We start from the raw sequence: 14,443 nt of genomic DNA on the forward strand, positions 1-14,443 counted from the left end.
GCCTACATCACTTCCTAGACTGAACAAGACTACCATTTCGCTTTGCACACACACGGGGCAAGTTCTAGACATCAAATGCAATGCACTGAATACATACAAACCTCACACCGACATGGCACATAACTCACTCAGGATTGGTTTTATCACGACACTCCAGTCAAAGCAGTCAAGCAAATTTAAGAATCTACAATTTACGGTACTTATACTAGAGTCAAAAACTGAACCTAAGCATCACAACCAGAGTACTAACTATTCTCAAGGAATACAAAGTTAAGAGATATCGCTGCAATTCAATTCATAGCCCAGTGATTATTTTACTCCTAAAATTAAAACTAACTACACCCCGTTCAAATAAAACCCTTGGAAAAGAACCGCGGCCCAAAGAAAAACTAAGGGGGAATTACTACACTACCTACAAGAAAATCTTTTTGGTTTTTGTTTTCTTTAGACTTAATTCCCTCAAAAAAACTATCTAGGAGATCCATCGTCGGGAAGAGTCCAATTTTTCTATATTATTTTTTTTAACTAACAACAAATAACTAAAATAATTAACTAAACTAATAAATAAAACAATTAACTAAAACAAAGACGACACTTACTAAAAAACAAATAACTAAGCAAAACTACTATTTACAAGTCTCCACCCCACACTTAGATCATGCATTGTCCTCAGTGGATGCACAAAATGACAAAACAAGAAAAATGAGTAGGGTGTAAGGAAAAACTCCTTGGTCATGCTGCATCATCGCCCTCATCCTCTAAGGATGCCCGCTCTTCATCTTGTGCTTCCTCCTCCTTATCATCATCATCCTTATCATCTGACTGCTCTGTCTCGACCTCGAACTGCTTGACATCCTCATCATCTGGGAGTCTGTATCCATCACCTAGCCCAACTAGTTGTTGAGCATGAGCGTTGAGCGGGAACTGCTCCTCCACTATGTCCCTCTCCGCTATAGTGGCCGGTCGTCCCCCTATCCGCAGATGCAAATCCATCATCCCATATAGATGGGCCATTAAACTACCATCATGAGCATTGCGCTCGGCACCTGTCAATGATGGCATGGCAGTCTCTTCCTTCACCCGGATGCTAGTAATGTCCATTTGTCATAGGGGCTGATCAATGATATGGTCGAACGCTGGCGCCTCCTCAACCTCTTCATGTCTTATGAACTGAGTCAAAATATTTGCAAAAGGCATTCGATCAATCTTCTTACTCGTTCTTACTAGAGACATCTGGTAGCGAATCAAATGGCCCACATTCACCCTCTGACCCGTCATAAGGAAATATAGCACACACATCCTCTCACGGCTAATGAGCGTGTCATGATTGCAAGGTAGGAGCCGTGCATTAATTAGTTTCAACCAAACTTAAGCCTCCGCCCTCATCTTCTTTTTGGGGAACTTCCTGTGCCGATTTGTTTTCTTATCATGGATCCACGCTGCCGTAGAATTGACACCACATAACGTGTGTCTCAGCTCTCTATATGTAGGATGGAGAATGAAGTAGTCCAATGGCTCCACAGGAACATCCGGAGTGCATAAAAAGTTACATATGGCCGTGGTTGAAAAGTTTATCAACCGTCCACGAATCGGCACCAGCTGTTCGGTATCCTGTGGATCAAACCCTGCATAGAAATCCCGCACTAGATTAAGATTAATATCCCTTATGTTCTTGAAGACATAGCTCAACCCCAAATCATGGATGCCCCTCCAAATAGCCTGGTACTTTGCTTGCAGTCGGCGCTCATGGATAGCGGCTTCCGGATGTACATGTTTAGGTCTACAGCGCCTGTACCAATCCTTAGTATGCGGGGGTATGCTTCTGATGCCAAACTCCCATTGGCCTTGGGGTTGTGAACGCATGGTTGCTATAGCTGCCACAGCTTGTGCTCCTTCACCTTGACTGGAGGTAGCTTCTCCCCCTTTTCTCTTCTTTGGGGGAGGTACGGAGGTTGACTTTGCTTTAGCCGGAGCAGTGGAAGCAGCCTTTCCTTTGCCAGTGTCTTTTCTCAGAGGCATATTTGTTCCTACACAAGTAATCATTAATTAGTTAAAACTGCATTACGATATGACACACATGGTCTTACCCAAATTTTCGAGGTTACTCAGACTTCACCTCGTATTTTCTTAACATGAGAATCAAACAACAATACATGGGTTCTTCCTCCAATTTCGAAGCATCGGGCTACCAGTGAGCCACCCCGTGCTTAAGAGTTTAATGTGGTGCACGACTACATAACACTAGTTTATTAATCCTGGAGACTCGGGCTCCAATGGGGACAAGGAATGCCATTGAGGCATTATAGCAAACATTTAGCATGCACTAGTGCCATGGGAGTGCTTGTAGGGGTGGGGGATTGCCTCACCCTCCCAAATAGTCTTGGGAGTTTCTTACTACCACTTGTTCACATAATTGCAACACCATTTCTATGGGTTTAATGGGGTTGGGAGACACAAACACAATACTACAATGAAGAACAACCCCCAAATTTCGTGTCTAATTGCATACCTTTACCCAACTCGAAATTGCAAAGAAAAGATATACGAATCATACCTTAGAAGCTTTAAGAGGAAGGATCTTCCTGTGAATTGCTGGTGCAAGTGAAAGAAGTAACATGTGTTGTGCGTTTGCGTGCTGGTTAGTGTGTGAGGTTGAGGAAATTTTGTGAGCAGTGATGTGCGTTTTGTTTAGGTTAGGTTTTTATTTTGTTTAGCTTTGGGATTTTAAACGAGGGAGGTGGTAAGAGGCATTAGAGAAAACAAAATTAAAATAAGCCCAAAAATCCTTACCTGGCGACGCGTGAAACTTACCTTGCCCTAGCCCTCACGACACGAGATGTAACGCGAGCTGCAACTCGCCCAAACCCATGCGAGGCGAGCTATTTCGCCATCTTCACCTCTCCTCAACCCTCGCGAGGAGAGCTCCCCAGCCAGGTTTTCTTTCAGGCAACGATTAATGTCCTCCTCGACTTGCCCAAAATCACCTACAACTTGTTATTACCTAAAAACGAAAAGAAAACTATATCTACACTAAAAATAAACTATGAATTAGGTAGCCTCCCAATGAGCGCCTTAGTTAACATCGCGGCACAACGAATACAATATTACAATGGGTTGCCTCCCATGAAGCGCCTGATTTAACGTCGCGGCACAATGCAGGTAATTGTACTTAAGGCTCGCTCAACCTTGGTGGCTCGAGCAGATGAGTCACCGACACTACTTTTGCATCATCCATGCCCAAATAATATTTTAACATGTGCCCATTGACTCTAAATGAGCGAGAGTCATTTTCCACAACAATCTCTAGGGCACCAGTGGGGTGAATCTCTACCACACGAATGGTCCTAACCATCTTGACTTCAATTTTCCCGAAAATTACCTTAATCTTGAATTGTATAGCAATACCATATCTCCGGGTTTAAAACTCCGCTCAAGAATATTTTTATCATGCATCATTTTCATTTTCTCCTTGTATAGTCTGTTACTCTCAAAAGCGTGGTAGCGAAACTCATCAAGCTCGTGCAACTCTATGACTCTACTTGTACCTGCAGCTTCTATATCGAGATTCAGCTGCCTCAATGCCCATAAAGATCTATGCTCCAACTCTACTGGTAAGTGACACGCCTTCCCAAACACCAATTTATACGGCGACATGCTAATCAGAGTTTTGAAAGCGGTACGATATTCTCAGAGTGCATCATCCAACTTTCTCACCCAATCCGTTCTTGTAGCATTCACAGTCTTTGTCAAAATGCTCTTTATCTCTCTGTTCGAAACTTCCACTTGCCCACTCGTTTGTGGATGATGTGAGGTGAAAACCTTATGGTGTATATCATACTTTTCTAATAACTTTGCGAAGTCTTGATTACAGAAGTGAGTGCCTCCGTCACAGATTATTGCCCTTGGAGTGCCAAATCAGGTGAATATATTCTTTCTCAAAAATCTAATTACCCCCTTTTCATCATTTGTAGGGAGCGCTGCAGCCTCCACCTATTTTGACACATAGTCCACAACTACGAGTATGTACTTGTTGCTATATGAGCTGATGAAAGGCCCCATGAAATCAATTCCCCATACATCAAACACTTCTACCTCTGAATTGGGTTCATAGGCATCTCATATCGGCGGGAAATATTCCCGGTTCGTTGGCATTCGTCACAACCCTTCACCCATAAGTGTGCATCTTTGAACAATATCGGCCAGTAAAAGCTCGACTCCAGCACTTTTACAGCTGTCCTTACTCCCCCGAAATGGCCACCATATGGTGACGCGTGACAAGCCTGCAAAATAAATTATTGGTCTATCTCGGGGATACATCTCCGGATCATGTTATCAACACAAATCCTGAACAGATAAGGCTCATTCCAATAATACATGTGACAGTCACGAAAGAACTTTTTCTTTTGAACAGAGGAAAGGTCATAGGGAACTATACCGCTTGCCAGGTAGTTTGCAATGTCTGTATACCATGGTGCTACCTCAAGACTCGTGATTAGTAGTTGTTCATCCGGGAAAGTATCCATAATCTCTTCCACCTCAACCTTCTTTTCGTCTCCTTCCAGCCCAGACAAGTGATTAGCTACTTGGTTCTCCGTTCCCTTTCGGTCACAGATTTCTAACTCAAATTCTTGCAGCAGTAGCACCCATCGAATCAGGCGCGGTTTTGACTCCTTCTTATCAATTAGGTACCTGAGAGAAGCATGGTAAGTATAAATAATTACCTTCGAGCCTATCAGGTATGACCTGAATTTGTCAAATGCGAACACCACTGCTAGCATCTCCTTCTCGGTCACTGTGTAATTTAGTTGGGCACCACTGAAAGTTCTACTTGCGTAATATATTGGATGCATGACTCTGTCTTTGCGCTGCCCGAGCACTGCTCCCACAACATAGTCGCTTACATCACACATCAGCTCAAATAGTTGCTCCCAGTCAGGTGCAACTATGATAGGTGTTGTCACCATCTTCTTCTTCAATTCCTCAAAAACTACCATGCAGTTATTAGAAAACAAAAAAGGGTGATCTTTTTCAAGCAATTTACACAAAGGGTTAGCAATTTTGGAAAAATATTTTATAAACGATCTACCTCAATGCCCTTACTCGACACTAGGTGCCCCAATACTATACCTTCCTGTACCATGAAATGGCACATTTCCCAGTTGAGCACCAGATTAGTCTCCACACATCTTTTCAGTACTCTTTTCAAATTCTTTAAGCAATCATTGAATGAGTCTCCCACCACCAATAAATCATACATAAATACCTCCATGATATCCTCTACCATATCAGTGAAGATGGCCATCATGCACCTTTGAAATGTGGCAGGTGCATTGTACAGGCCGAACGGTATCCTCTGGAAAGCGTAGATGCCATATGAACAGGTGAATGATGTTTTCTCTCTATCTTCTAGGGCAATGAAGATTTGATTATACACCGAGTATCCATCCAGAAAGCAAAAGTGGGACTTTCCAGCCAATCTATCTAGCATTTGATCAATGAACGACAAGGGAAAGTGGTCTTTTCGGGTGGCTTTGTTCAATCTTCTGTAGTCCATACAAATTCGCCATCCCGTGACAGTTCTTTTTGATATCAACTCATTGTTCTCATTTTGCACTACATCCATCCCACCTTTCTTAGGCACACATTGGACTGGGCTGATCCAGATGTTGTCGGAGATGGGGAAAATGATCCCCGCATCTAACCACTTTATCACCTCCTTTTTCACAACTTCCTTCGTGTTGGGGTTCAGCCTTCTTTGATGTTCTCTGGAAGGTTTGTGGCCATCTTCCAGTAGAATCTTATGCATACAGAAGGCCGGGCTAATACCCTTAATATCTGCAATGGTCCAAACAATTGTAGTTTTGCACTCACTCAATACCTGCAAAAGTTGTTCTTTCTGCACATCTAATAAACCAGATGTTATAATAACATGTAAAGTTGAGTTAGGTCCCAATAAAGCATACCTGAGGTGAGGTGGTAGCGGCTTCAGTTCCAACTTTGGTGGCTCTTCTATCGATGGCTTAGCTGGAGGAATATTTCTTTCTTCTAAGCGCAAAGGCTCAAATTCGAGCTCTCTTTTCCAAAACCATTGGCCTTCAAGAGCCAGCACCTACTCTGCCAAATCCTCTCCATTTACTTCATCTAAGTTCATGAGACAGGCTTTTAGAGGGTCTTTAGCTTTCATTGTCTCATCTTTATCCTCCAAAATTAAATCCGCGGCTTCTATTAGAGAGCCGTTAGCAAATTCACTTGGTCGCCGCATAGATTTCTGCACGTTGAATGTTATTTCTTCATCATTTAGTCTCATTTTGAGCTCTCCAGTTTCACATTCAATTAAAGCTCTCCTAGTGTCCAAGAATAGTCTTCCCAAAATTATGGGAATCTCCTCGTCAACCCGGCAGTCTAGAATGACAAAATCTGCAGGGAACACAAACTTCCCAACTTGTACTAATACATCATCAAAGATACCAAAGGGCCTCTAAACTGTCCGGTCGGCGAGTTGTAGTAACATGGACGTGGGTCTAGATTTTCTAATGCCTAACCTTTTGTAGATAGCCAATGGCATCAAGTTTATGCTTGCCCCCAAATCACACAATGCTTTAGCAAAAGCATAGCTGCCTATCAGGCATGGGATTGTGAAACTCCGTGGGTCTTACAACTTCTCAACTATGGGTCTCGTCACGACTGCACTACATGTCTGTGTCAATGTAACAGTGGACTTGTCTTGAAAGTCGAATTTGTGAGACATTAAATCTTTCATCATTTTGGCATACCCAGACATCTACCGCAACGCACCAATTAGTGGAATGTTCACATATATTTGTTTCAACATCTCCATGAATTTCTTATATTGCTCGTCCTTCTGATATTTGGCCAATCTCTGCGGGAATGGTGCTGGAGGTCGCTTCTTTCCTGTGATTTGAGTTTTTTCATTCTCAGGCATTGCTTCTACTGTCGTTTCTTGTGCTACCTCAGTCTCCTTCGCAACCTCTTTTTCTTTGCTTGTGCTCTTTTGTGCATGTTGTACCGTCACTTCTGTTAACCCTGTTGAATCATCTATCTCAATGGGTACTGGCGCAAATGTTTCAGTAGGTCGGCTTTCGCGAGCAATCTCTTGCTCCAGATCTAGATCTCTACCATTTCGTAGACTCACTGCCATAAGCTGTTTCGGGCCCTGATCTTTTGGATTGACCTGTGTGTCCGCAGGTAACGTCTCTCGGGGAAGATTGTTTAGAGCCATAGAAATCTGTCCTAATTGAATCTCAATACCCTTTATTGTTGATTCATGTGAGTCCACTCTTTCTTGCATTTTTCCAGTGGACCCAATCAGTTGTTGCAGCATTTTGTTGTTGTTGTTGTCCAGCATTCCCTTAAGTTCAGCAAACCCATCATTTTGTATCACAATCTGTTATTGTTGAGGTTGTTGATAAGCCAGCTGTTGATTTTGCTGGTTGTAACCCTGTTGCCTATGGTAAGGCACTACTTGACCCTGTGGTCGCATAGCTCCAGGATTGTTGATGTTATTGTACTGCTATTGTGTTCTATATTGTTGATTTTGTTGTCCCCAATCCTGACCACTTTGCCTCCCCCCCATAGTTGGCTACATTGTTCATCTCTTCCTGATAGTGCTGGTTGTCACCTTTCGCACTCCACGAGCATACATAAGGTTGGTTAATGAATGGTGTACATAAGACCCCATTAGTTGCATCAACTATGTGTACCTGCTGCTTCTGGCCTGATTCATCGATCTTTTTGGTGAGGATATTCATTTGCGTCATTAGAGTGGACATATTTTTAGCTATGGAGTTGTTTGGGTCCAAAGCCACTGAGTGAACTACAGGAGTGATAGTAGAGTCTCTTGTCATCCATCCTGAGTTTAGAGCCATCTTATCAAGTAGGATATTGCATTCTCTAAATATTTTGCTCAAAAATGCTCCACCTGCTGCAGCATCAACATTGGCCTTTAAGCCGTCTGCCAGTCCCATATAGAACCTTTGCCCCAACATCTGATCGGAATGCCATGATGTGGACACTTAACCGGCATACCCTTGAACCTCTCCCACGTTTCTTGTAGTGATTCTGTCGGTCTCTGCCTGAAGCTCAATATATCATCAATTTGTTTGGCAGTTTTATTGGGTGGGTAGAACTTGTTCAAAAATTGCTTGACTAATTCCTCCCAAGTAGTGATGGAATTTATGGGGATTGAATTAAGCCAAGTCTGAGCTTCTCCTGTCATAGAGAATGGAAACAACAACAAATTTATTTCTTCCGGTGTAACATTAGGTTGCCTTAGCGTGACACATATCGACAGGAAATTCTTCAGATGCTGCTGAGGATCTTCAATGTATGACCCTGAGAACAGTCCCTTGTTCTACAATATATTTAGCATGTTGTTTGTGATTTGAAATGATTCCGCTTGTATCTGAGGGACTGCGATTATGGTTGCCAGATGTTGGCGGTGGGTTATGCACAATCATATAATGTTGTTTCTGGTGCAAGAGGCGCCACACCTTGAATATTCGGGTCATTCGCATTATTTCTGTTGTTTGGATTTTCTATTATGTCATCCATGTCTGATTCGATTTGTTCTGTTGAGTTCTGTTGTTGTTTGTTCTTCTTGTTTGCACGATTTAGTGCCTTGAAAACATTCTCAGGATCTGATAATTCTTCAAAGAATTCACCCGTTCTTGAGGAGTTTCTAGGCATGCACCTGTAACACCCAAGACTACAAACGCTAGAATTTCAATATATTTAGTTTAAAATGATTAAAATTCACAACACTAATAATTCTAAAACTTCTTTTAGTTGCAATTAATAACACCGTTAAATCCCCGGCAACGGCGCCAAAATTTGATCACGCCCAACTATGCCTTATAAAAGGATCGTTTCAAATATATTCCGGCTAATAAGCCCGGAGTCGAATCCCATAGGGAATTAACCTGTCAAACACAACTACTAGAATTGCATGAACTCACGCAATCAATCTTCAGAAATATTTAAGTAACAATTTGGATGTTTACTAACTAAATATTACGTAATGAAAATGCAACAATTAATAACTAACTACTAACGGTTTGTAGACAAGAATTGGAATGATCTAAGGTTATGATTTCCCCTATTGTCGGAATCTTTTTCGCTATATTTTCTATAAATTTGCCTAAGTCTTCTCTATTGATCATGAGCACTCTGACTACCATAACTCTATCCCGAGTAATTACCATAATTTACTAGACATATTCTTCCAAATTATGCTAGATGGCATTAAGTATGGCTCACTCGGATCGCACCAAGGTTTCGTTATCCCTAATCCCACCTTTAAACCCTTCGTATTGATCCTTCATATACGTTAGGAGTGATGTTGTTCAACAACTACCTAAATATGCACTCTCTCCCGAGTAATACATACTAAATAGGCACAACCAATTGAGGGCCCTTCAATCAACCACAATAATATTATAGTTAAACAAATAGAGAAAATACTACCGCAAATCTATATTAACGTAACAAGAAAATCATCATTCAATATGTTCCATCAAAACCTTAGATTAGAAGTTTAGATACTCATACTTATAGTAACAATGTCCAAAATATTTTGCAAAATTAAATTACAAAGTAAGGATAAAGGGATGTAGAAATCTATGGGTCTAGCTCCCAGCGGTTGTCCCACGAGCTATCCTTGCCTCCGATTGCCAAGAGTCCTCAAAAGTAGAATTTTTAGGTCTATTTATATGTGTAGGAAAAGACCTATATTCATAGGTCGAGTCCTAGTCTAACCAGGATATGAAATAAGTCTTCAAATCTCGGAATGTGTGTGCCTCAGACCTGGCCTAGCGAGGCTTCACGCGAGCTGAAGCTCGCCCCAGACCTGGCGTCGCCAGCTTCAACGCCTGGTGGATCTCGCGTTACCCCTCGCCTAGCATGCTACCACGCGAGCTAAAAGGCTCGCCCAGCCTGCTCTAACGCCCACTTTAGGCCTGGCTTCGCCAACTTTCTCATTTGTAGGCTGCTCACTTCTTTCTTTCTTCTTTTCAACTGTTTTCGAGCACACTTTAGACTTTAAATATTCCTTTTGCTCTACTTTCATCTTCAATTCACCTACACATAATATAGACTCAATTATGCACAAATCAAGTGTAGTTTATCATTAACGCATATAAAATGCAAGGCAAATAATGTACTAAAATACGGAATTATAGCCACACATCAACATACAACGATCCAAACTCTTGTCTTGAGTGAGGACTGAATGATGAAATACTTTGTGCTCTTGCTTCTCCCCCCTTCTCCTTAGCTTCCTTAGGTCTTAGATGTGTCAAAAGTTCCAGAAAATAACGTTTTACATGTGTATATACAAAGTAGAGTCGGGCCCAAACGAACACACCTTCTCCTATGCGAAATAGGACTCTTTCCAGAATAGGACGTGCACGGCCGCGCACCTGTGAGTATGTTCGCGTATATGGCCGCGCCCTTTGGCCAGAACACTGCCTAACTTGCGTGACCAGTGCGCACTCGCGCACCTTGGTGGCGTCCTGCTCGATTCTCCATTTCTTTCGTTAAGTTCACGATTGTCCGGTGATCCTCGAATACGATCCGAACTTAATCCTTGAGCTTTTACTCAGACTTCAAAGATCCATAATAGCTTGTATTCATGCCATAACATTTACATAGCTCAGGATCACTCCTACAAGGCATAAAAAATACAATTAGTACAAAACACTAGCGATTAACGCTCAAACGCAATTAAAGTGCAGTAAATTAGAGTGCGATAAGAGACTAAAACACTAGATTATAGCTTACCATCAACACCCCACACTTAAACCATTGCTCGTCCTCGAGCAATCAAACTACACTTTATAACGACACGACCTCATTACACAACTCTCATAACTCATCATACCAAGAATATTTAAAATAGATTAAGCACAATACTGTAACATCCTAGCCTCAATATTTGACTCGCAAGTACGACGCATTATTTACAACTCACTCACTTACTCTAAACTAGAGGTCAACGACATTACCTTTCCTTCATGAATCAAGTGCCCTCACACAACAATAGAGAGTAGTTCCACACACCATAGAAATTAAGAACAATTAGGAACTCAAGATAGAAAGAATTCGCTCACTCTCAGAAACAACATTCAGATGCCACAAAAGATGAACCATAGGCTTGCCCGTAGTGTACTACTCTACTAATTCGAGCTCATTCAGTCAAGGATCAAGTAGGACTTTAATTGGTTGTAATGTAAGCTGCAATATGGGTTAGATATATTTGGATATAAAAGTTACTACACCTCCCTAAGCACTTTAATACATATAATTAACGTTTCAAAACCACACACTTATGTCAAACCATAACTCCACCTTCGCATCAATATACATTAAATCCCAACTTCTTTAAGCACAATTACATCAAGAGTTGCCACTATCAAAGAATATTTTGCACAACAATACAACTATATTTTTTTTCTTTTCTCTTTCAAGTGGATCTTACTTTTATTTTCGAAACAGTGCACCTCCCTCCTTATTTCATCAGTTCCACTCACAAGCCAAACCAATCACCCCACACTTCAACTTTTTAGAAAGTTCAAAATAATTTCAAGTGCTCATGAGAGGTACAGGGTTCAAATAGATGTTCAATTCAACCAAATGGGTAAGGCTTGTAATGTGGTTACCAAATAAACATGATGGCAGTCTCAACGGGGTTAACAATGATACATAACAATTTGGTGGGTAAACGCATATCATCGGCTCAATAAAGAAATGCCTATATCACTTCCAAGACTGAATAAAACTACTATTTCGCTTTGCAAATACACGGGGCAAGTTCTAGACATCTAATACAATACATAGAAAAACACAAAAACCTCACACACACACCTGGCACATAACTCACTCAAGATTGGATTATCAAGACACTCTAGTCAAAGCAGTCAAGCAAAGTCAAGAACATACAATTTAAGGTACTTATACAAGAGTCAAAAACTGAGCCTAAGCATCACAGCTAAAGCATTCACTATTCTCCAGGCAAAAAAAAAACAAGAGACATTGTTTTCGATTCAAACCATAGCACAAAGTTACCTACTTCTAAAATTAAAACTAACTATACGCGGTTCAAACAAAACCCTTGAAAAAGAACCGCGACACAAAGAAAAACCAAGGAGGAATTAATACACTACCTAACAAAATAAAATCTTTTTGTCTTTTTCTTTCGACTTTAATCCCTCAAGAAACCTGTCGAATGATATCCATCGTCGGGAAAAATCAAAAATTTTAAAATTTTTATGGTTTTCCAATTTTTTTCTATCAAACTACTACAACTAAACTATATTAATATACATACAAATATATCCTCCACCCCACACTTTAAGTTGTGGCATGTCCCCATGATACATAATTAAAAAGCATAAGGTAGAGGAACTTCGCTAAATATCTAGTCGGGGTCTGAGTCAAAGTCGGGTTGCTTATCTCCTCCATCTTCACCACTATGTAATCTGCAAGAAATATAAACTTATCTACCCGAACTAAGACATCTTCCACTATCCCCTCAGGTATTATAGTTATTTGGTCTGCCAGCTGCAAAGATATTGGTGCAAACCTTATCTATCCAAGCTCATTCTCTAATTTTCTGTAAATAGACAAAAGGCATTCAATTAATTGAGGCACCAGAATCACACAAAGATTTATCAAAATTAAGAGTGCCTAAAGAGCAAGGTATAGTAAAACTCCCTAGATCTCCACACTTCTGTGGGAGTTTGTTTTGCAATATTGCGCTGCAATACTCTGTGAGCTTGACCACTGAGGTCTCTTATATCTTCCTCTTTTTAGTAAGGAACTCCTTCAATAATTTGGCATAAGCTGGCATTTGTGAGAGCACTTCTGTGAACGGCAAGTTTACATTAACATGCCTCAGAATCCCTAAAAATTTCTCAAACCTCTTGTCCAACTTTTCACTATATAACTTTTGGGGAAAGGGTAGAGCAAGCATATGCTCTCTCTCATTAGATTCCTCCCTTCTTGAAGTTTCCTCATTCTTTTTCTCAACTCCTTTCTTTCCTTTCTTCTTCTTATCAACTTCAATTTTCAGCTGCTCCTCAACTTCTTTTTCAGGTACACTCTCTTGTTGGACAGGGGCGGGATCTTTTAACACTTGCCCACTTCTCAAGGTTACATCATTCACCGTTTCTTTGGGATTTCTCTCAGTGTCAGCTAGTAAAGTACCTGGGATTCTCTTATACAATACAGTTGCAATTTATCCCACTTGCTTCTCCAAGTTTCGCAAACCAGTGCCAAGTTCTTTGATAGTTGAACCATGAGCATCTAATCTCTCATTTGTCTTGACAATGAAGGACTTCATTAGATCTTCTAGCCCATGCGGAGTGGAATGTTGAGGCTGGAACTGTGGCCTCGGCTGATTTGCAAAACCAGGAGCTCCTTGTCCTTGAAATCTGGGATTATTTTATTGTCATGCATTTGCAGTACCCACAGGTGAACTCCATGAATAACCGGGGTTCTTCTGACCCATTGCATTGAAGTTATAAGTCCCAACAACATTTACTTCCTCAGTTGAGGCTTGACACTCATGAGTAGGGTGTCCTCTTCCACATATATCATAAGCTGTGTGATTCTCACTATGTATTGAAGCTAAGGTCAGCTTCCTTATCTCTTTCGCCATAGCATCAAGTTATACCTGCACAAATGTGTTAGCGTCAACTTGGTGAACACCAGTTGATCTTCTTCTTTCAGCAATTTCAGAGGGCCACTGATTTGCATCTTCAGATAACTCATATAGAATTGTGACTATCTTCTCTGAAGTCTTTTTCATCAATAGGCCTCCAACTGCATTGCTCAATGTGCTGCGAGTGGCGGGTGTCAATCCATCCCAAAAATCCTGGAGTTGCATCCAGAGCTCAATTCTGTTATGTTGACACTTTCGCACTATCTCCTTAAACCTCTCCCATGCTTCAAACACAATTTCAGTCTCGTTCTGGCAGAAGTTATGGATTTCTCTTCTAAACTTGTCTGTCTTAGCTGATGAGAAATATTTGTCAAGAAATTTTCTAGTCATCTTATCCCATGTTCTAATCGATCCATTAGGCAATATTTGAAGCTAGTGCTTTTCATCGTCTTTGAGAGTGAAAGGGAATGCACTTAAGTAAATTGCATCTTGTGACACACCATTATATTGAAAGGTGTTCATAATCTCTTCGAAGTCCATTAAATGACTGTTTGTGTCTTCGTTCATCTTTCCTCTGAAGACACAACTATTTTGAAGGGTTTGAAGCAACACCTACTTTAACTCAAAATTGTTAGCTGCAACTGGAGGTGGTCTCATACATGATAAGCCTTGGTTGTAGACCGGTCTAGCATAATCTCCCAGTGGTCGCCCAGCACCGAGAGCTATATTTTTGAATTGGTCTGCCCCCAAATGTAGATTCTGAGA

General features: G+C 41.0%; 2 protein-coding genes and 2 non-coding genes across 4 annotated transcripts; 2 read left to right on the plus strand and 2 right to left on the minus strand.

The window, feature by feature from the left end:
- Window positions 1-1,963: 1,963 nt before the first annotated feature.
- Window positions 1,964-3,654, minus strand: LOC138898755 (uncharacterized). The gene is made up of 2 exons (XM_070184852.1): window positions 3,380-3,654; window positions 1,964-2,027 (listed from the first exon to the last, which is right to left on the minus strand). Exons 1-2 carry the CDS (start codon window positions 3,652-3,654, stop codon window positions 1,964-1,966), a joined length of 339 nt encoding a protein of 112 aa, XP_070040953.1.
- A 4,361-nt stretch (window positions 3,655-8,015) lies between these two features.
- LOC117273832 (small nucleolar RNA R71) lies at window positions 8,016-8,122 on the plus strand. The gene has a single exon (XR_004503859.1). It is a non-coding gene; the product is annotated as a small nucleolar RNA R71 (small nucleolar RNA).
- Window positions 8,123-12,808: 4,686 nt separating this feature from the next.
- On the minus strand, window positions 12,809-14,068 carry LOC138898756 (uncharacterized). Its single transcript, XM_070184853.1, has 3 exons — window positions 13,691-14,068; window positions 13,285-13,411; window positions 12,809-13,221 (listed from the first exon to the last, which is right to left on the minus strand). The coding sequence occupies exons 1-3, from the start codon at window positions 14,066-14,068 to the stop codon at window positions 12,809-12,811; spliced, it is 918 nt and encodes a 305-aa protein (XP_070040954.1).
- LOC117273833 (small nucleolar RNA R71) lies at window positions 13,914-14,020 on the plus strand. Its single transcript, XR_004503860.1, has one exon. It is a non-coding gene; the product is annotated as a small nucleolar RNA R71 (small nucleolar RNA).
- Window positions 14,069-14,443: the final 375 nt, after the last annotated feature.

Source organism: Nicotiana tomentosiformis, chromosome 9, assembly GCF_000390325.3.
Source record: "Nicotiana tomentosiformis chromosome 9, ASM39032v3, whole genome shotgun sequence".
NCBI classification, from domain to species: Eukaryota; Viridiplantae; Streptophyta; class Magnoliopsida; order Solanales; family Solanaceae; genus Nicotiana; species Nicotiana tomentosiformis.